Raw genomic sequence first — 22,989 nt, forward strand, 5'->3', positions numbered from 1 at the left:
TAAAGTCCTGTACCTTTGCTGGTCTGAGCCTCCTCCAGCAGGTCCATGATGGCTTTCTCTGCCTGCTTCAGACGGTCCTCAAAGGCCTTGTCGCTGACAGCCTCCGACGTAGAGCCCAGGTTGTCAATCAAATTCTGCAGGTCATGCAGCTTCTGTCTCTGCTGGTTCACCTATAGAAGTGTAAAACCATAAGGGTTAGTGTGGTTGCCTATGCAGCTATACAGACATGTCAAGCACACAACTTAATTAAATATATTTTAAAAATATTTGGACAAAGAAAGTGAAGAGAGACAGGAAAGGAAGGAGGAGAGATGGTGTGCTAGAACTCAACTTTATTAACAAAAATAATCAACTGACAAAAACAACACCAAGAGTCTGTACCTTGTCTCTGACGAGAGAGTAACAAGACGGACACTGCTGGCAGCCAAGAGTAGAGCGGTTGTAGAAGTAGTTCTCCTCACACATGTCACACCTGGCTCCCACAAAGCCTGGGCGGCACTCGCAGCGGCCATCGTCCTTACACTGGGTCGTGGAGGAGCCCTCTGGGTCGCAGTCGCACGCTGAAGTAGAGGAAGAAGAGAAACAGATCAATGAAAAAGGCTCGTAAAACATGTGTGATTCCAGAGTGGAGGTTTGAAAAGCTACAATGACAAATACACAGGGGACTTAGAATGATATTCTCTTCCCATCAGACACAAACTCCACACGTGATATAGTAATGCACATCTGCACGCCATAATATGAAATGTTGCAAGAGTTTAATCACAATGGTAGAGGATAGAAAAAGAAGGAAAAGTATGGTAGCCATACGTTTGCAGCCAGACAATCCGAATCCAAAGAAGTTGACCTCGCAGCGTTCACAGCGCAGACCGGTGACGCCGGGCTGGCATTCACACTGACCGGAACCGATGTCACACTGACCATTGGTGGACCCAATAGGATTGCAGGTGCATCTGTCACGACACCAAAATAAAATCAAGGCATATTTTACCTTAGCTATTGAAACAGAGTCATGAACACAATCAAACAGATATGGCTTCATATAACAGACCACAATTTCTAGTAAGATGATTATTAATTTTAATAATTATTAATGTTTATTGGTCTTTATTTTTGTGTTGAATGTGACAAATCCCAAACCAAAAAAGATGATACATTTCTTTGTCTTTTCTACAAGGGAGTACCTTATTAACTACTCAGAAATGCTTCTACTAAAAGCTGGATATTAAGGTGTAAAGAGTGAAGGTCTACAGAGTGGGTACTGACCGTACACAACCTGTTCCGCTCTGCAGGTTGAAGAAGCCAGGCTCACAGGCGCTGCAGTCCCTATTGGTGACGTGGGCGAGACACGGGCACTGGCCTGTGACCCGTAGACAGCTGGTTTGTCTGTCCACTGTGCCGTACGGCGAGCAGGAGCAGGCTGGGGACAGGAGAGAAGAGAAACCCATGACTAACACTGCAAGCATCAGTCATCTCTGTATAGTATGTGGAACTCAACAGTACACAGGATAGAACGGAATAGAGAGACCTATTATCACCGATGAACACATCAGTCAGTATGTGGAACTCAACTGTACAAACACACACACACGTCATGCTGGTCAATTTCTCATCTTACGTTTGCACTTGTCGTTGGGGTTGGTGGCCAGAGGGCTTCCATAGAAGCTCTCTTTGCAGTGGTCGCAGAAGAAGCCGTCTGTGTTGTAGATACACTTGAGGCACTCCCCGGTCTCTCGGTCACAGTTGCCCACAGCGTTGGGGTCGATGTTGTCGCTACACTTACAGGCCCGACACACCCTCACCGGCCCGTTCTCACCCAGGGGGTCTCCGAAGAAACCGTCATCACACAGCTCACAGCGCTTGCCTGGGGAAAGATGCAATTCATAGTTTAGATTACATGATAATGAATATATTTGAATATCTAATAAAAGCTGCTATACATACAACTACTGAACTGAATTGAGAAATAGGTACATACAATAAACGCAATTTGGAACATTGATTATGATGTTTTATCCATTTACAAAGTTGAAGTTTAAGAGTGGTTTCTTTTACAGAATCAAAGTCTGTTTATCATCTGTTAATAGAAAGAAAATGGTTCAGGCCACCTTCATGTCTGTATTGGAATATGGGGATGTTATTTACATGCATGCTGCAGCATCCACACTTTAAACCCTTGGATGCTGTATATCGTTGTGCCCCGATGTTCATTACTGGCTCTGGTTTTAAAACGTACCACTTTTCCTTATATCTAGAAGGAGTTTTGGGCCTCTTTAGCCGCCAGAAGAGAGCAGAACTTTATGTTATTTATCTATAAAGCGTTAATGCAAAAACATCCAATGTATTTGATATCTCTAATCTCTTATAGAATGACTCATTCTAAAACTAGGTCGATGAATTACATTACACTTCAGATCCTCCCAGTTTCTACACAGATCGGAAAATGCACCTACAGTTACGCTGCACCTCACATGTGAAACAATTTACAAAAAAACTATTAGAATGGATGTTCTAGTGCCTCTTACACAATTCAAAAAAATCTATTTCTGATCTTTTAAATGTTCATTGTGATTCTTTTCTTAATGCGTATATGTCTTGTGTATTTATGCATGTTGTTTTTTCTTTGTATTAAAAAACAGGCTCTACTGCAAATGAGACCTTGGTCTCAGTTGATCCACTGTATAAATATGTTTTTATTTTATTTTTATAAACAGTCTTGAATTGTGATAAATAGTATATAATTCAACCAGTATTTGACAATTTCAAAACTACCTACAGACTATACCAAACAGTTGATTAGAACCTGTGGTTCTAATCTATACATCGGCAAAGTTTCCATCCCAGATTATTTACATGCGTTTTTTTTTTTTATCACAATTTCTCTTTAAATATTACCTGTGGTTCCTGTGGGGCAGTTGGTGCAGACAACCTCCTTGGTCTTGGGCACGACAGCACAAGTGGATCTTCCGGGGCAGGGGCAGGGCTTGCAGTCGCTGGAACTCCCCACAGTGGAGTCTCCATAGTAACCGTCTTTACACCTCTCACAACTGAGACCAACTGTGCTGTGTTGGCAGTCACACATCCCTTCAAACAGACATCAAACACACACGTCATGTCTCTGATTAAGAGGGGTTGGGTTAAGCGCAGAAGACACATTTCGGGTGAATGCATTCCGTTATGCAACTGACTAGCTATCCCCTTTCCCTTCCCTTTCCCTAGCCGCCACCAGGGGGGAGTCTAAGACCGATGAGTGTTTAAAGGGCCCACTATTTTATATCCAGACAGCTTTTTATAGTAGATGAGAAGAGAGTAGGCTGCCTATTTTATTTCTTTTTATTTAACCTGTATTTAACTAGGCAAGTCAGTTAAGATACAAATTCTTATTTACAATGACATCCTATCAGTCATGTTTTAAACTATTGGACACACAGACAAATCTCTTTATAGCAGAGTGTTATTACTGGCTGATGTTGGTGTGATATGTTACTCCATGTTCTGTTCCACTCTAAGATAACAAGGACATTTAAAATGTTGAACCTTCCACTGTTCCAAACACAGACACATTTAGCTATAGCAGATAGAACCCCAGGTGTACTGCATGGCTCCTGGCTGGGACATATACCCAACCAGTCATGTGATGATTGAGGACTCATCTCCGGTCTCTACTCCTCGTTGTTTCCCTATGGGCCCTGCTCGACAGTAGTGCACTATATAGGGAATTAGGGTGTCAGCGTGGCAGCCACTCATTGTCATCTCACTGACCTGTGTCGGGGTTGCACGTGTCACTGTGTCCGTTACAGTTGCAGGCGTCACAGGAACTGAAGGCCCCCAGGTCTGGTCTGCTCCTCCTGTATCCCAGGGCACACCTCTCACAATGCTGTCCCATGTAGCCCTGAGGGCAGCTACACATCTCTACCCAGCGGGCCGGGGTCCCGGGACCTCTCCTCGCCGTGATCAGCATTACATCGTCAAGGTAGCCAGCACCTGGGGAACGATGAGCATTGATTAGATGTCTGTATCTTGTCTTGAGAAAGGCCACTAGGCCGAAATGTTGACATGGAATCAAAGACACAGACCACCAACATTCTTGTCTCCCAGCTTTCCATTTTCATTGCATTGATTAGGCCTCACTGGTAATGTCTAAAGTATTGAGGTAAGTGACTATTACTATGTTTTTGCCCTTAGAGTTATCTGGATATTTGTTCGGAGAGGATCTGATGACCTCAATAACAGGGGAAATCATCACCATGTGGTGTCTTCAGGGGAAATGAGAAAGATTCAGCCTTAACCTGAGCACTAATATTATGACTAGGTTGGAGTTTCAACATCCTCTCTGTGATTAGCTGAGAGATATCCTTAGAACAGTTAAAAGCATATGAAATCCAAGCGTATCAGTTCGCTTGACCTAACTTACTCCCAAGCTTGTCATGGTCCAATCCTACAGATACTACTGTAGGCTTGGGCCCATATTCATGAAGCGTCTCTAAGTAGGAGTGCTGATCTAGGATCCGTTTTCTGTTCTTTATGTACGGGGGAAACATGATCATAGATCAGTACTCCTACTCTGAGATCCTTTATGAATACAGGCCCTGAACCAGGATGTATGGTTTACATTGTGAAATGAGGTGAGGCGGAGCGGACGACTGGACGCATACTTCTCTCGCTGTAGGTGCCACGGATCTTGATGGACGTCAGATTGTGCAGGAGCTTCTGGAACTCAGACTGAGGGAGGGTGGGCCTCCAGGGGTAGTCTGTGCTGTCGTGGAGCCTAACAGGAAAAAAAAGAGGGGCATTCACAACATCAGATAAAATACACATTTATGCATTTGCTTTCTGTGACAATTTCTAAATTATGTTATTACCACAGAATAGAGGGTAAAAAGTCAACTTTCATATTACAAACAATTTACTTTTGTTGTGCTGCTTTTCTACAGTATACAATCCAATATATCTGTAGGTTCCACCAACCTGAAGACAAACGTCTGCATGTTCTCCCCAGGATAGGCATTTCCCTGAGCAATGAGAGGCACAGCCACTCTGAGGCCAGCCCCCTCCAGAACCACATCTTCAGCCGAAAGGCGTGTGTCTCTCCTGTCTACCCGGAAGTTCAGCGTGAGGTTCTGGCCGTAACTCAGCAGCTGATTGCCCAGGAACCTCTCTAAAGTAACGAGATAGGAAAAGACTTGCTAGGCTCAAGCCAATGAAGTCTTCTTCACCACAATAGTTTAAAAATAAAAGTCCCTCTTTCTCAAGAAAAGTCTTTGAGTTAGTGTCAGTCACACAGTACCTGGAGCCACAAAGTACATGGGGAAGTAGTCCTCAGAGATGAGGGAGATCTCCTCTCCACCAGCAGACCACTGGACTGAAACACTGGAGCCGTCACGCTGCTGGGCTGTCCACTGCTCATCATCTACGAACAGGTTTCATGTTTGTTACATTCAATTCTATCAAGGCATATCTTTACATCACAACTACCTCTGAATGATCCTAATCTAAACAGTGATATTTGCATACTTCCTGAATATTTCTATAAACTTAGTTCAGCTTTTTTTGTTAGTAAGTAAGCCTGGTCTGAGCCCATAATGAAAAGGTGAAAAGGTGTGTATGGGCTCACCTCTGTCGAAGGTGGAAGAAACAGTGTCGATGCTGTAACCTTCAGCGCTGTCACACACAGAGGAGTGCTGGAAGCAGAAGCACAGAGTGCAACCCTGCGGGTTCTGGGGGTCCAGGTTGAAGTACCCCAGCTTACACCTGAAATAAACCACATTAGCCATTTAACGTCAACTTCCATAAAAAATTATATTAGCATGGGTAAGTCTATCTGCAAATATGAGATAAAGTCAACACACGTATACATATATATATATATTTTTTTTACCTTTATTTAACTAGGCAAGTCAGTTAAGAACAAATTCTTATTTACAATAACGGCCTAGGAACAGTGGGTTAATTGTCTTGTTCAGGGGCAGAACGACAGATTTTTTTACCTTGTCAGCTCGGGGATTCGATCTAGCAACCTTTCGGTTACTGGCCCAATGATCTAATCACTAGGCTACCTGCCGCCCCATATACTGTAGTAATTCATTTCATTATATGAAAACAAAGTTAACTGTATGAAACTGAGTTAAAATATGGCTTTAGGCTTGGAAATGTAAAAGTATTGACATTCAGTTTGAGGTGTAGGCTATATTCTATAATGAGTCCCATATTGCCTTTCAAGTGAAATGCGCTGACACCTTAAGCTAATGACAGCCTTTGGGAGAACGACAATTTAGTAGACTGTGAAACTGCTGTCTTCAAAAAGGCAGAGAGACAAATAACGGTCTGTAATTTCAGCCACTTGTTGTGAGTGACCATGCAGCATCTGACAAACTGTATGTGTCCGAAATGGCACCCTATTCCCTATATAGCACACTACTTTTGACCAGGCCCCATTTGGGGAATAGGGTACCATTTGGGACGAATCCATACTGGGGGGGATTATTCATACCATCTGTGGCCCAGCTGGGTGGCTGGGAGGAATGTTACACCCACCAGTGTCAAGGAGCCGAGGTTGTGGAGCGGGGGTTAGGTGGTGGCCATTGCACAAAGGCAGAGAGAAGAGTGTCTCAGGCAGGCAGCAGACAAGGCAGTGGTGACTGGCTGGGTGGCCGGACATGGGAGAAGCCATAGAAGGCCTGGCTGCCAGTCGGTCTCAGTGGGGAGGAGTGAGCCATCTATGGGTTATTTTGTCTCCTTCGCTGCTAGGGGAGTCATGCTGCCTGTCTAATTCCATTTTACACACATACAGAGCATTCTTTCATAGAGAGAGAGGTACTCTCCTGTGTGTATCTGTGTTTCTGTGTGTCAGGGGCTGCTTTTAAACCTCTGTGGTTTAACCTCAAAATGTCATAACAGAAGAGCTGAAATGCTGCCATGAATCTTTAACAGTTTCCCTTCCCAATGAACAATACCGTAAACTGTGTTGCACAAGCTGAATGGAGCCAAGTCAAATCAAAATCAAATCAAATTTATTTATATAGCCCTTCGTACATCAGCTGATATCTCAAAGTGCTGTACAGAAACCCAGCCTAAAACCCCAAACAGCAAGCAATGCATGTAAAAGAAGCACGGTGGCTAGGAAAAACTCCCTAGAAAGGCCAAAAACCTAGGAAGAAACCTAGAGAGGAACCAGGCTGAGGGGTGGCAAGTCCTCTTCTGGCTGTGCCGGGTGGATATTATAACAGAACATGGTCAAGATGTTAAAATGTTCATAAATGACCAGCATGGTCAAATAATAATAATCATAGTAGTTGTCGAGGGTGCAACAAGCACGTCCGGTGAACAGGTCAGGGTTCCATAGTCGCAGGCAGAACAGTTGAAACTGGAGCAGCAGCACGGCCAGGTGGACTGGGGACAGCAAGGAGTCATCATGCCAGGTAGTCCTGAGGCATGGTCCTAGGGCTCAGGTCCTCCGAGAGAAAGAGAAAATTAGAGAGAGCATATTTAAATTCACACAGGACACCGGATAAGACAAGAGAAATACTCCAGATGTAACAGACTGACCCTAGCCCCCCGACACATAAACTACTGCAGCATAAATACTGGAGGCTGAGACAGGAGGGATCAGGAGACACTGTGGCCCCATCCGATGAAACCCCCAGACAGGGCCAAACAGGCAGGATATAACCCCACCCACTTTGCCAAAGCACAGCCCCCACACCACTAGAGGGATGTCTCCAACCACCAACTTACCGTCCTAAGACAAGGGCGAGTATAGCCCACAAAGATCTCCGCCACGGCACAACCCAAGGGGGGGGCGCCAACCCAGACAGGAAGACCACGTCAGTGACTCAGCCCACTCAAGTGACGCACCCCTCCCATGGACGGCATGGAAGAACACCAGTACGACAGTGACTCAGCCCCTGTAATAGGGTTAGAGGCAGAGAATCCCAGTGGAGAGAGGGGAACCGGCAAGGCAGAGACAGCAAGGGCGGTTCGTTGCTCCAGCCTTTCCGTTCACCTTCACACTCCTGGGCCAGACTATACTTAATCATAGGACCTACTGAAGAGATGAGTCTTCAGTAAAGACTTAAAGGTTGAGACTAAGTCTGCGTCTCTCACATGGGTAGGCAGACCATTCCATAAAAATGGAGCTCTACAGGAGAAAGCCCTACCTCCAGCCGTTTGCTTAGAAATTCTAGGGACAATTAGGAGGCCTGCGTCTTGTGACCGTAGCGTACGTGTAGGTATGTACGGCAGGACCAAATCGGAAAGATAGGTAGGAGCAAGCCCATGTAATGCTTTGTAGGTTAGCAGTAAAACCTTGAAATCAGCCCTTGCCTTAACAGGAAGCCAGTGTAGGGAGGCTAGCACTGGAGTAATATGATCAAATTTTTTGGTTCTAGTCAGGATTCTAGCAGCCGTATTTAGCACTAACTGAAGTTTATTAGTGCTTTATCCGGGTAGCCGGAAAGTAGAGCATTGCAGTAGTCCAGCCTAGAAGTAACAAAAGCATAGATTAATTTTTCTGCGTCATTTTTGGACAGAAAGTTTCTAATTTTTGCAATGTTACGTAGATGGAAAAAAGCTGTCCATGAAACAGTCTTGATATGTTCTTCAAAAGAGAGATCAGGGTCCAGAGTAACGCCGAGGTCCTTCACAGTTTTATTTGAGACGACTGTACAACCATCCAGATTAATTGTCAGATTCAACAGAAGATCTCTTTGTTTCTCGGGACCTAGAACAAGCATCTCTGTTTTGTCCGAGTTTAAAAGTAGAAAGTTTGCAGCCATCCACTTCTTTATGTCTGAAACACAGGCTTCTAGCGAGGGCAATTTTGGGGCTTCACCATGTTTCATTGAAATGTACAGCTGTGTGTAATCCGCATAGCAGTGAAATTTAACATTATGTTTTCGAATGACATCCCCAAGAGGTAAAATATATAGTGAAAACAATAGTGGTCCAAAAACGGAACCTTGAGGAACACCGAAATTTACAATTGATTTGTCAGAGGACAAACCATTCACAGAGACAAACTGATATCTTTCCGACAGATAAGATCTAAACCAGGCCAGAACTTGTCCATGTAGACCAATTTGGGTTTCCAATCTCTCCAAAAGAATGTGGTGATCGATGGTATCAAAAGCGGCACTAAGATCTAGGAGCACGAGGACAGATGCAGAGCCTCGGTCTGACATCATTAAAAGGTCATTTACCACCTTCACAAGTGCAGTCTCAGTGCTATGATGGGGTCTAAAACCAGACTGAAGCGTTTCGTATACATTGTTTGTCTTCAGGAAGGCAGTGAGTTGCTGTGCCACAGCTTTTCCTAAAATTTTTGAGAGGAATGGAAGATTCGATATAGGCCGATAGTTTTTTATAATTTCTGGGTCAAGATTCGGCTTTTTCAAGAGAGGCTTTATTACTGCCACTTTTAGTGAGCTTGGTACACATCCGGTGGATAGAGAGCCATTTATTATGTTCAACATAGGAGGGCCAAGCACAGGAAGCAGCTCTTTCAGTAGTTTAGTTGGAATAGGGTCCAGTATGCAGCTTGAGGGTTTGGAGGCCATGATTATTTTCATCATTGTGTCAAGAGATATAGTACTAAAACACTTTAGTATCTCCCTTGATCCTAGGTCCTGGCAGAGTTGTGCAGACTCAGGACAATAGAGCTTTGGAGGAATACCCAGATTTAAAGAGGAGTCTGTAATTTGCTTTCTAATGATCATGATCTTTTCCTCAAAGAAGTTCATAAATGTATTACTGCTGAAGTGAAAGCCATCCTCCATTTGCGAAGGCTGCTTTTTAGTTAGCTTTGCGACAGTATCAAAAAGAAATTTCGGATTGTTCTTATTTTCCTCAATTAAGTTGGAAAAATAGGATGATCGAGCAGCAGTGAGGGCTCTTCGATAGTGCACGGTACTGTCTTTCCAAGCTAGTCGGAAGACTTCCAGTTTGGTGTGGCGCCATTTCCGTTCCAATTTTCTGGAAGCTTGCTTCAGAGCTCGTGTATTTTCTGTATACCAGGGAGCTAGTTTCTTATGACAGATGTTTTAAATTTTTAGGGGTGCAACTGCATCTAGGCTATTGCGCAAGGTTAAATTGAGTTCCTCGGTTAGGTGGTTAACTGATTTTTGTCCTCTGACGTCCTTGGGTTGGCAGAGGGAGTCTGGAAGGGCATCAAGGAATCTTTGGGTTGTCTGAGAATTTATAGCACGACTTTTAATGCTCCTTGGTTGGGGTCTGAGCAGATTATTTGTTGCAATTGCAAACGCAATAAAATGGTGGTCCGATAATCCAGGATTATGAGGAAAAACATTAAGATCCACAACATTTATTCCATGGGACAAAACTAGGTCCAGAGTATGACTGTGGCAGTGAGTAGGTCCAGAGACATGTTGGACAAAACCCACTGAGTCGATGATGGCTCCGAAAGCCTTTTGGAGTGGGTCTGTGGACTTTTCCATGTGAATGTTAAAGTCACCAAAAATAAGAATATTATCTGCTATGACTACAAGATCCGATAGGAATTCCGGGAACTCAGTGAGGAACACTGCATATGGCCCAGGTGGCCTGTAAACAGTAGCTATAAAAAGTGAGTGAGTAGGCTGCATAGATTTCATGACTAGAAGCTCAAAAGACGAAAACGTCATTGCTTTAAAAAAATAAAAATAATAATTTGCTATCGTAAATGTTAGCAACACCTCCACCTTTGCCGGATGCACGGGGGGTATGGTCACTAGTGTAACCAGGGGGTGAGGCCTCATTTAACACAGTAAATTCATCAGGCTTAAGCCATGTTTCAGTCAGGCCAATCACATCAAGATTATGATCAGTGATTAGTTAATTGACTATAACTGCCTTGGAAGTGAGGGATCTAACATTAAGTAACCCAATTTTGAGATGTGAGGTATCACAATCTCTTTCAATAATGGCAGGAATGGAGGAGGTCTTTATACTAGTGAGATTGCTAAAGCGAACACCGCCATTTTTAATTTTGCCCAACCTAGATCGAGGCACAGACACGGTCTCAATGGGGAAAGCTGAGCTGACTACGCTGACTGTGCTAGTGGCAGACTCCACTAAGCTGGCAGGCTGGCTAACAGCCTGCTGCCTGGCCTGCACCCTATTTCATTGTGGAGCTAGAGGCGTTAGAGCCCTGTCTATGTTCGTAGATAAGATGAGAGCACCCCTCCAGCTAGGATGGAGTCCGTCACTCCTCAACAGGCCAGGCTTGGTCCTGTTTGTGGGTGAGTCCCAGAAAGAGGGCCAATTATCTACAAATTCTATCTTTTGGGAGGGGCAGAAAACAGTTTTCAACCAGCGATTGAGTTGTGAGACTCTGCTGTAGAGCTCATCACTCCCCCTAACTGGGAGGGGGCCAGAGACAATCGATGCCGACACATCTTTCTAGCTGATTTACACGCTGAAGCTATGTTGCGCTTGGTGACCTCTGACTGTTTCATCCTAACATCGTTGGTGCCGACGTGGATAACAATATCTCTATACTCTCTACACTCGCCAGTTTTAGCTTTAGCCAGCACCGTCTTTAAATTAGCCTTAACGTCGGTAGCCCTGCCCCCTGGTAAACAGTGTATGATCGCTGGATGATTAGTTTTAAGTTTAATACTGCGGGTAATGGAGTCGCCAATGACTAGGGTTTTCAATTTGTCAGAGCTAATGGTGGGAGCATTCGGCGTCTCAGACCCCACAGCGGGAGGAGTAGAGACCAGAGAAGTCTCGGCCTCCGACTCCGACTCGCTTAATGGGGAGAACCGGTTGAAAGTTTCTGTCGGCTGAATAAGCGACACCGGTTGAGCATTCCTACAGCAACTTACAGACTTGTTTACGCTGCTGTGCATTTTTGTTGCCGATCTTACTTTGCTACCTGACGGTTTTTACTTTTTCATTAACGTATATTTTTACTTTTTCCCCCTCACTCAACTTTTTTCTACCCCGGAGGTTTTATCTGGACATGGTTCGTCAGGACTTCAAACAGCCGAAGCGAAGTAACATTAACATGATGCCTTCTAATTGCAGTCGTTGTACTTATAATATACAGGAGAACGATCGCCTTACGGCAAGGATAGCTGTGCTGCAAGCCCAGCTTCAGACGCAATCGTTAGGCAAGGGTAATTTCAGTGTAGGAAAGGATGAAACAGCGTCTGTGCCACCAGTAAGTACAGATAGTAACGTTAGTATAAACCCCCTCGCACGGTCCCTGCAGCCGGACATCTTTCTCATGGCTTCTGGAGGGAAACGCTGTAGGAATGATCTGACTAGTGACCATATTTCACTGCCAAAGTGACAGTCTTTCGTAACCCTGTTTCATTCTAAACCCATCAAAATTCAACAATTCCCAGACAAAGACATTCCTAACTGAAAAGCCACCTTGTTAAGAGTGTATTTTCGGTATGAGGAAATCATGTTTGTGTGTGTACTGTGCCTCTGTGTAATTAATCCCTGTGGCGGAGACAGAGCAAGTGGGTCTGACACTGACCTGTCACAGTTGAAGCCCTCCACGAAGTCCTTGCACTGGCAACGGCCTGTCTGGACATCACACTCCTGTGTGCTTCCAGAAGGGTTACAGGAGCAGGGTCTGGAGAGAAGAGGGGTGGGGTGGGGGAGGGGAAGAGAGAACAACAGCCATTCACATAAACAGCATGGGTCTGATAACCACCATCTATTCTAAAGCAAGCCTGCTGCGAGCCTGTTTATCTAAAAGGACCACTGCTGGCCTGGCACACAACTACATCCCAAATGACAGCCTATTCCCGATATAGTGCACTATATAGGGAGAAGGATGCCATTTGGGATACACACTAAGATTGACCACCTCCATCTCACTCTGAAATAAACATGTGAAGAGCGAACAATAAATGAATAAGAACAAACCATCATAAAACATTAAGATTGTTTGATCTGGAGCAATGCAAATATAAATATCACAAATAGCAAGAGTGATTGGCTTGGAGGTATATACCTGCAGCCTGCTTCGGTCAAGGTGTGGAAGCCAGGTTGGCAGCGGTCACACTTGTCCCCCATTACACCTGGTTTACAGCTGCAGCGTGCTGTGTTGTCACACTGAGTGGCCAGAGAGCCTGGCAGTAGAGAGAAAGAAGCACAGACCATCATCAGTTCATCATTTCAACACACATGTGAACTATCATTGTTAAACAGCCCAGAAAATTCACACAACATGTGGGCAATCTTGTTCGAATTGCCTGTAATGGGATCTGGTGGTGTCCATGTCGCAATTGTTTTGCGGTGGTTTTCAAGGGTAGCATATGTGGTTATAGAGGAGAGGAATTATGAAACTTAACATACATGTGACAACAGCTTTAACCTATTAAGACTTCGCAATCCAATAAAATGTTAACCCACAGCACTACAAAACACAGACTGCCTTCAGACTGTATATTGTTTTACCCAATAGAAAGCAGCATCGCATTAGTGGAAACCAACTGTTCTCAGGGCAGGCCTGGTTGTAGTTAGATATGTTCGAGTTGCATCTGGGACAATTTTAGCATTTTAGCCAACCCTAACCTAATTCTCCTAACCCGCCACATAACATGTTCCTAACCTGCCTTGCTAATTCTCCTAACCTGCTATGAAAAGTAGCATCTGCTAGTCAAAACAAACAGACTTGCCCTGAGAACAGTCTTGGTTTCAATTAATGCGATACAGACAATATAAACCGTAAGTATTTAATGATACATTAAAACTTGTGGCTCCTGTCAAACGTAGTGCACTATATAGGGAATAGGGTACAAATTGGGACGCAGCCCTCTTTAAACCCCAATAGAAACAGTAAATACGCAATTGTATAGTCTAGACACTCACCCACTGGGTTGCAGCTGCAGGGCAGGCAGCGGTTGCCAGGTCTGTCTCTGTAGTGGTTGTCCAGGCAGCGCTCGCAGTTAGGCCCGTCTGTGTTGTCGGCACAGCTGCGACAGTGTCCTCCGTGGCCGGTGGCACGGTAGAGCTCAGGGTCGAAGTAGCACTCTGCACTCTTGCCATTACAGTTGCACTCTGGGACCACCAGAAAAAGTAGATATTAGCTTATCCCATACAAATGTATAGGACAACGTGTGGGTGGGATCAACATATGTGTATATGGGGAGGGAGCAGTACAACTACAGACTAATGTGATTTTAAACAGCTGGATTTAAGAGTGGGAAAAGCTAAAAGCACATTTTCCATAGCAGGCTTTGGTAAACTAGCCATTAGTTTATCCCATACAGTTTTAAGGACAATGCATAGATGGGTTTAATGTAGAGGTACTTACTGTATATGGGGAAGGAGGTGGTAGAGCTACATAGTAATATGATTGAAAGCAAATTTCAAACTGAACCTTCTCTGCAGTTAAGGGCAGGTCATTTCATTTGGCACATTTTCCATATCAGGCGTACTTTTCCCTAAGTGGTCTGCTGGCAAAGTTTGGTTTTAGGAGACAGATTATGTGGCCTGGAGCAGATTGAGGCAGTGTGGGCGTGAGAAGTGTGGTGTGGACTGTTCTGAACAGGATTAGTCACACATGTGCGGTATGATATGAATGTCTGCCCGGCCTGCACAGAAACAGGAAGGATCTCTTGCTATGGGACTTATGCAGACACTCATCTCTTGGCCTGTGTCCCAAATTACATCCTATTCTCTACGTAGTGCACTACTTTGGACCAGGGCCCCTGACCAGGTTCAAAAGTAGTGCACTACATAGGGAATAGGGTGCCATTTGGGACAGCATGGGACTGACTTACGCAGACACTCGTTAGGGTTATTGGCTGTAGCTCGCCTCCAGGGACGGTCGTTGTAGAACGGCTTGCACACATTGCAGTCATCACCCTCTGTGTTGTGCTTGCAGTTGCAAACCGGCTTGTCGAAGCCGTTGTTTTTCACACACTCACTCGCATGGCCGTTGCACTTGCACCTGGAACAGCGGAGAACAGTCTGCTAGTCATCGTGAGAGTTACGATGCACAACTCAAACATCTGGGCCGTATTCACAAAGTGTCTCAGAGTAAGAGGATCAAGTCCCCGCTGTCTATGTCATCTTATTCATTATGATGTAAAAGGCAAAAACTGATCCTAGATCAGCACTCCTACTCTGAGACGCTTTATGAATATGGTCCTTTGCACTGGTCTTTGAGGACCTGACCATAAGAATCAAATGGAACTCAGTTATTGATTAATGGACGTGATTACTTGGTTAAGCAGTCTAATAGTCCAACCATACTGTATATCAGTGGCACTTATTTTCAGTGTAATCATATGAGTCGATGACCTGTCAGCACAGGATAGTAGCATGATTAGAGTGTTTCCCCTATATTCATTTAGCAGCGGCGCCCCACCAGTTTGGCTAAATTGCCAAAATCTCGCACTACCCCTTTAAGATCAGAGTGCCAAGTTAAAACTTATATTGCTAGCAATCAGAGTGAGTAGTGGCACGAATGAGAGCACAGCCACTGCTTGCTTCTCATCGTCTCCCTACAGGGGAAACACTGGATTATATTTACAGTAATCTACAAATAGGTGTTCATCCATCCACATTAGCATGACAGATAGCGGCAAACTTTGACGTTGACTGCAACTTGATATAACAAGTCAGTTTACTACTGGTATAGAACGGTCTTCATTTTGATAAATCAATCATACTGTAAATATTCTATCAAATCAAATATTATTTATCACATGCCCTGAATACATGTGTAGGTAGACTTTACAGAGAAATGCTTGCTTACGAACAACAATAGAGAGTTTAAAAAATAAAATACACAAGAATGGAGCTACATGCAGGGAGTACCAGATCAATGTGGAGCTATATACAGGGAGTACCAGTACCAGATCAATGTGGAGCTATATACAGGGAGTACCAGTACCAGATCAATGTGGAGCTATATACAGGGAGTACCAGTACCAGATCAATGTGGAGCTACATGCAGGGAGTACCAGTACCAGATCAATGTGGAGCTACATGCAGGGAGTACCAGTACCAGATCAATGTGGAGCTACATGCAGGGAGTACCAGTACCAGATCAATGTGGAGCTACATACAGGGAGTACCAGATCAATGTGGAGCTATATACAGGGAGTACCAGTACCAGATCAATGTGGAGCTATATACAGGGAGTACCAGTACCAGATCAATGTGGAGCTATATACAGGGAGTACCAGTACCAGATCAATGTGGAGCTACATGCAGGGAGTACCAGTACCAGATCAATGTGGAGCTACATGCAGGGAGTACCAGATCAATGTGGAGCTACATGCAGGGAGTACCAGATCAATGTGGAGCTACATGCAGGGAGTACCAGATCAATGTGGAGCTACATGCAGGGAGTACCAGATCAATGTGGAGCTACATACAGGGAGTACCAGATCAATGTGGAGCTACATACAGGGAGTACCAGATCAATGTGGAGCTACATACAGGGAGTACCAGATCAATGTGGAGCTACATACAGGGAGTACCAGATCAATGTGGAGCTACATACAGGGAGTACCAGATCAATGTGGAGCTACATACAGGGAGTACCAGATCAATGTGGAGCTACATACAGGGAGTACCAGATCAATGTGGAGCTACATACAGGGAGTACCAGTACCAGATCAATGTGGAGCTACATACAGGGAGTACCAGTACCAGATCAATGTGGAGCTACATGCAGGGAGTACCAGTACCAGATCAATGTGGAGCTACATGCAGGGAGTACCAGTACCAGATCAATGTGGAGCTACATACAGGGAGTACCAGCACCAGATCAATATGGAGCTACATACAGGGAGTATCAGTACCAGATCAATGTGCAGGGATACGAGGTACTTGAAGTAGATATGTAAATGACGGCAGAATAAAGTGACTAGGCATGCCAATCGATAACAACAACCGTAAAATACAGAACAGCGTAGCAGCAGCAAATGATGAGTGCGTTTGTGTCGGTATGTGGGTGCGAGCACATATGTAATGTTTGAATGTGTGAGGGAGTGACAGTGTACTGCGTGAGTGTGTACATGGTGTGTATATAAAGTGTTGCGAGTGTTCGTAGGGTCAGTGCTAGATAGCGTCAGTGCAGATAGTTTAGCAGTCTGGCAATTTATCTGTCTTATGGCTTGGGGGTAGAAGCTGTCTTACAGCCTGTTGGTCCAAGAACCAATGCTCTGGTACCGTTTGCCGGACGGTAGCAGAGTGAACAGTCATGGCTTGGGTGGCTGGAGTGTTTGGCAATTTTTGGGGCATTCCTCTGACACCGCCTCATATGGAGGTTCTGGATGGCAGGGAGCTCAGACCCAGTGATGCACTGGGCTGTCCTCACCCCCCTTTGTAGCGCTTTGTGGTCAAGGGCGGTGCAATTGCCATACCAAGCAGTAACGCAGCCTGTCAAGATACTCTCAATGGTGTAGCTGTATAACTGAGGATCTGAGGGCCCCATTCCAAATCTGTTCAGCCTCCCGAGGGAAGAGGCACTACCGTGCCCTCTTCACACTTGTGCAGGTGTGTCTGGACCAAGTTAAGTCCTTAGTGAAATGGACGCAAAGGGACTTCAAGCTCTCGACCCGCTCCACAACAGCCCTGTCAATGTGGATGAAGGCGTGCTCTCCCCCCTTTCTCCTATAGTACACAATCAGCTCCTTGGTCTTACTGACATTGAGGGAGAGGTGGTTGTCCTGGCTATGTCTCTGACCTCCTCCCTGTAGGCTGACTCATCACCATTGATGATCAGGCCTCCCATCCTCATGTCGTCGGCAAACTTGGTGTTTGAGTGGTGCGTGGCCACGCAGTCGTGGGTGAACAAGGAGTACAGGAGGGGACTAAGCACACACCCCTGAGAGGCCCCCGTGTTGAGGTCAGCGCGGCGAAGATGTTATTGCCTACCCTCACCACCTGGGGCGGACCATTCAGGAAGTCCAGGATCCAGTTGCAGAGGAAGGGGTTCAGTCCCAGGGTCCCTAGCTACGTGATGAGCTTGGAGGGGACTATGGTGTTGAACGCTGAGCTGTGCATACTTCTCATAATAGTTATTACTTTTTTCCATTACTTGTTATTTTTGGACTTGTATTAGGCATTTAATTGACAAAGTTAATGTACTGTATCATTGAGGAGAGTTAGCAAGAAAGCATTTCACTGTGCCGTATGCACGCAACCAATAAAAGTTTGATTTGATCTATCAAAAACATACCACTATTTGTAGCTTAGATTATGTTTGAGAGTCATTATTCTAAGTCTGTGTTGTTGGGAATCACGAATACACGTCATTTATTTGAGATACTGAGTATTTGATCCATCCTCAATTACATCATTAGTCAAATCAATTTTGGCACAGGGAGAGTTATTTTCCCTGATAACGCCATGGCGTTTACCCAATTCAGAAAGGCTGCAGCTTCTCCACCTGAGACACTTCAACAGAACCCCTCCGTACAAGAGAAGAATTGCATGGCAGCCACCTTCGGGTATTGTTTCAGGTGTTACTTGGCAGCGAAGTGTGGAAAAAGTGACAACAGGAAGGAAGACACTATAGCACTAGGGGCCTATTAAGACTAATAGGCGGTTTGTTCATCTAGAAAAACAAAGCTAACCTCCCTCACACTCTTTTCCATTTTGTAGTACGTGTAATATCAGCCAAATCCATTTCTTACTCATAATATATGCTGGTGGATGTGATGACGCCGCTGACTGGTGGACAGTGAACTTGGTGCCCTGACAGGTAGAGAGTAGACCTACTACACCCAAGCTTGGCCCGGCTTGGTCCTTGGACTCATCTCTGCCGTCATATTGGTGCCTGCCCCATTCCAGTCTCCGTGCACTGTAATCCAGCAATCCCAGGCAGGAATGCAAAGAATGCGGCTGTGTAATGGAAATCTGCTCCACATTTCAAACAGATTGAGGTGAAAAGACACTGCACCGGCAAGGGGGCAGTTTAACACGTGTCTGATCCCCTATTCTCTTCTGGCTTTTCAGTTCAGAATTTGGGAGGGATTGTTTTTTGGGATTCTCGGTTGATCCACTGAGAATGAACCCACACAATGTAAAATGTGGCCAGATATGTGATATGAAGTTGATCTGAAGTCAACACACTACGCTACTTTAGATGAATGATTCAACACCCAGACAAAAACATCTTTGTTGTCAGCACTTGAGGTTTGATAATTCATGATTTTTTCTTCAATCCAACAGAGCGATTCCTATTCTTGCAGTTATTCCAGGTCTTCAGAAACAAAAAAAGTATAGAGTGAATATGCACTAGAGAAAACATGCTGTGTGGTTAATAGACAGGGCCTCCTCCTTTAAAGGAATATAATATGATTTGTTGCTATTTTTCCCTTTTACGCTATAATTTCTAGAAGAGACAAAAACAACTAATGTTTGTAAGATAATGTTTTTGTGCGTGTGTGCAAAATTGCTATTCAATGGCATTGGTCAAATAAAAAACTGTGAACAAGGGAAAAGCCAGGCAGTGGATGCTGACAACAGTTGTTAGAAGATAGCATAAAGCTGAAGGAACTGCTCTCACCTTCCTCCCACTGCAAAGTCTGAGATAGCGTAGTAATAGGACTTTAGGACCTTGGGATCATTGAAAACTTCATCTCCAAATGTGTTGAGCCTGTTCAGGGTCACTTTGATATCTGTGGCTGTCACCCATTCCTGAAAAGAAAAAAGACAAATGGACAGTGTTAAAACACAGCCAGGTCAGACTCTACAAATATGTCTGCCAGGCCTTGCCTGCTAAATATGTTTGGAGAGTTATTAATTTACAACTTTGCTTGACGGACGAGAAAAGGGAGAGCGGGTTGAAGATTCCAAAGTTAACTGCACGATAGGTGTGTTTGACTTGAAACTAATTATTTTCCTGTTGAAAGTTTCTATTTGAAATGGGAGATAAAACCCTATTCCTAGTGCAGCTGTTTAGAAGAAAAAAATAAATACTGCAAAACTAATCTAAACCAAACCTCAGACATTCTCGTGGAATCAGACTGGTCCCAGAATCAGAACAACATATCGAAAGCCTTTTGTTTGCTTGCTTAGAATTACAGCAGCAGAGGACAAATCTGGAGTGAGCACCGGAAGATCTCTCAAGGAGTATTACCAAGTAAGTTGGAAACCATAGCGTAACATCTGTAAAAAAATAAAAAAAAAAAATGTCTATCCTGTTCCACACATGGAGGTTTATAATAAAGTCTGTTTTACGTTTAACATTGTAACACAATGTTCTGAATATTTCTGAAGAGGAGTTGTAAACGCAGCCAAGTCAAGCATGTATCATCTCGCTTGCACATGCAAAATTATTTGCCAACAAACATTCTGCAGAATTATTGCGAGCCTAACTACTACCAGTAGACTAATTAAAAACATATTTCAGGATAGAGTTTTTGCTGACAACAGCTCCAATGTTTTGCCACTTATAGCCCAACTCTACGAGAAGAGTCTGACACATCCATAGGGCAGTCATGAGTCAAAGCAGGTTCCGTCTGTCTCGGGCATGGGACCAATGGCTCTCCTGGTCGACTACTTTACTGACTTCACTGGCACCATCTCATACATTTCCAACTGTATCCAGGCAGACATTTAAAGCTGGACAAAAATATCATTTTTACCCCCAGTTAATTATCTTGAGACACCTGTGGGCTATATTTTCTATATACAGAGTGAGTCTGTGTGAAAAAGTTTTGGTTGATTTTGTTGTAGGAAAATGTTTGCTGTCCCATATTAAAGAATCTTTAACAGTTATTGAAATATTACCTAGAGACTCCACTTAACAAATAAACTATGCATGCAATGTAGCCCTGTGTCGCCTCAGAAAGGTATCCCTTCCAAAGAGTCCTGGGCTTTGGTATAAATATGCCACATGAGAAAGTCAAATATGGAAGTGTATTGTGCCAGAGCTAAATGTGTTAATTTGTTAGAGGTAGAGTATTCCGAATGAAAAGTTAGGGTATTCCACACACGTGAAAAATAGCCAGATCAGCCAACAGCAGATAATATATCAGAAATTACCAGGCTGACTACTTCTCATTAGCAGTTAGCCTACATTGATATACACCCTTTAGATGTAACCGACAGATACAACTTTCTTACATGAACATAGTAAGACCCTTTTAAGAAATCCTGCTACGACCTCCGATGACCCATCAAAAAGGCAAAGCGTCAAGACAGGACTAAGATCAAATCCTCTGATGCTTGTCGGATGTGGCAGAGCTTGCAAACTATCACGGATTACAAAGGGAAAGACAGCCGCAAGCTGCCCAGTGACATGAGCCTACCAGGGGAGCTAAATATTTTCTATGCTCGTTTTGAGGCAAGCAACACTGAACCATGCATGAGAGCACCAGCGTTCCGGACAACTGTGTGATTTCGCTCTCCATAGCCGATGTCAGTAAGATCTTTAAACAGATTAACATTCAAGGTCACAGGGCCAGACAGATTACCAGGACACCATACGCTGGCCAGCTGGCAAGTGTATTCACTGACATTTTCAACCTCTTCCTGACCCAGTCTTTAATACCTACATGTTTCAAGCAGACCACCATAGTCACTGTGCTTACGAACGTCAAGGTAACCTGTCTAAATTACTATTGGCCCGTAGCACTCACATCTGTAGCCATAAAATGCTTCTAAAGGCTGGTCATGGCTCACATCAACACCATCATCATCCCAGACACCCTGGACCCACTAATTTGCATACTGCCCCAACAGATCGACTGATGACGCAAGGCTCTACACAGAGGGTGGTGCGGACAGACCAGTACATCACTGGAGCTGAGCGCCCTGCCGTCCAGGAAATCTATACCAGGCGCTGTCAGAGGAAAGCCCGGAAAATTGTCAATGACCTCAGCCACCCAAACCATAGACTGTTCACTCTGCTACCGCACAGAAAGCGGTACCAGAGCACAAAGTCTGGGACCAAAAGGTTCCTGAACAGCTTCTACCCCTAAGCCATGAGACTGCTGAACGGTTAATCAAATGGCTACCCGGACTATTTCCATTGACCCTTTTTTGCACTGACTCTATGCACACTCAGTGGACTCTACCACACACTCACACATCCTTACACTGACACTCCAACACATACACACGCCGCTGCTACTGTTTATTATCTATCCTGATTGCCTAGTCACTTTTACACCTACCTACATGTTTCCTCAACTACCTCGTACCCCTGCACATTGACTCAGTACCAGTACTCCTTGTATATAGCCTCATTATTATTATATAATTTGTTACTATTTCATTCTGCATTGTTGGGAAAGGGCTCATAAGTAAGCATTTCATGGTAAAGTCTGTTGTAAAACTGTTGTATTCGGCGCGGTGCATGCAACAAATACAGTAGTTTATAACCTAATGGTTAGGCTATAAAATCTTACTGGAGTCATTTGGGTTTAAAGTCTGATGTAGGCTAGTAGACTCCCTGGGCTTCGTCTGGAAACACACACAAATTCTCACTTGCTGAAAGCAATGCGCAACAAACATTTCCAGCTGTGCCTCTTAAGAGCCAAATTCAATCAGTACTGTAGTGGGAAATCTGGAGGCGTCACCTAGCAACCTGTTGCAACACTTGGCACTGGTCAGGCTCTCACACTTTCCCACCTGAACTAGTGTGCTACTCGCTTCCACTGGGCATGCCTGCCAACAGCACATATGTCCATGCCAAAATATCTCAAGTCTACGGGCCAACTTATCATTACTATGTCCACCTGCTCTTCCACATCACTGATTTCTTTAACGCTACTGATATAAGATGTACTACTAACTCTGTGCCTCAGACAGCCCTGGAAAAATAAAACAAAATATTAAACAGCCACCCAGGGACACACGAGTATGGGATATCACACATCTGGAGCTGGAACAAGAAGCATCACGAAGTTCCTATATCAAGGTCTCTAGAACACTATAAAAACAGCAGGTTTTTTTACCTGTAGAACTGAGCTTGAACATACAGTATTAGAGACGATCACAAAAAGTTATTTTATCAAGGTTTCTCAAATGCTATAAAACAGCTGAGTTTGTTTTCTTTAC

General features: G+C 44.3%; 1 protein-coding gene across 1 annotated transcript in view; it reads right to left on the bottom strand.

Moving 5' to 3' along the window:
• The window catches only part of LOC106569067 (laminin subunit gamma-1), an 86,156-nt gene that overhangs the window by 16,298 nt on the left and 46,869 nt on the right, over positions 1-22,989 (bottom strand). Inside the window, exons 3-18 of the mRNA XM_014140013.2 lie at positions 19,490-19,620; positions 14,742-14,911; positions 13,828-14,016; positions 12,968-13,085; positions 12,485-12,583; positions 5,615-5,751; positions 5,288-5,410; positions 4,969-5,158; positions 4,656-4,768; positions 3,763-3,984; positions 2,896-3,084; positions 1,619-1,864; positions 1,267-1,420; positions 811-953; positions 382-560; positions 14-170 (exon numbers count right to left, since the gene is read on the bottom strand). Coding sequence (XP_013995488.2) covers positions 14-170; positions 382-560; positions 811-953; positions 1,267-1,420; positions 1,619-1,864; positions 2,896-3,084; positions 3,763-3,984; positions 4,656-4,768; positions 4,969-5,158; positions 5,288-5,410; positions 5,615-5,751; positions 12,485-12,583; positions 12,968-13,085; positions 13,828-14,016; positions 14,742-14,911; positions 19,490-19,620 — 2,560 coding nt within the window. The remainder of the gene's footprint in view (positions 1-13; positions 171-381; positions 561-810; positions 954-1,266; positions 1,421-1,618; positions 1,865-2,895; positions 3,085-3,762; positions 3,985-4,655; positions 4,769-4,968; positions 5,159-5,287; positions 5,411-5,614; positions 5,752-12,484; positions 12,584-12,967; positions 13,086-13,827; positions 14,017-14,741; positions 14,912-19,489; positions 19,621-22,989) is intronic.

Source organism: Salmo salar, chromosome ssa14, assembly GCF_905237065.1.
Source record: "Salmo salar chromosome ssa14, Ssal_v3.1, whole genome shotgun sequence".
In the NCBI taxonomy this organism is placed as follows: domain Eukaryota; kingdom Metazoa; phylum Chordata; class Actinopteri; order Salmoniformes; family Salmonidae; genus Salmo; species Salmo salar.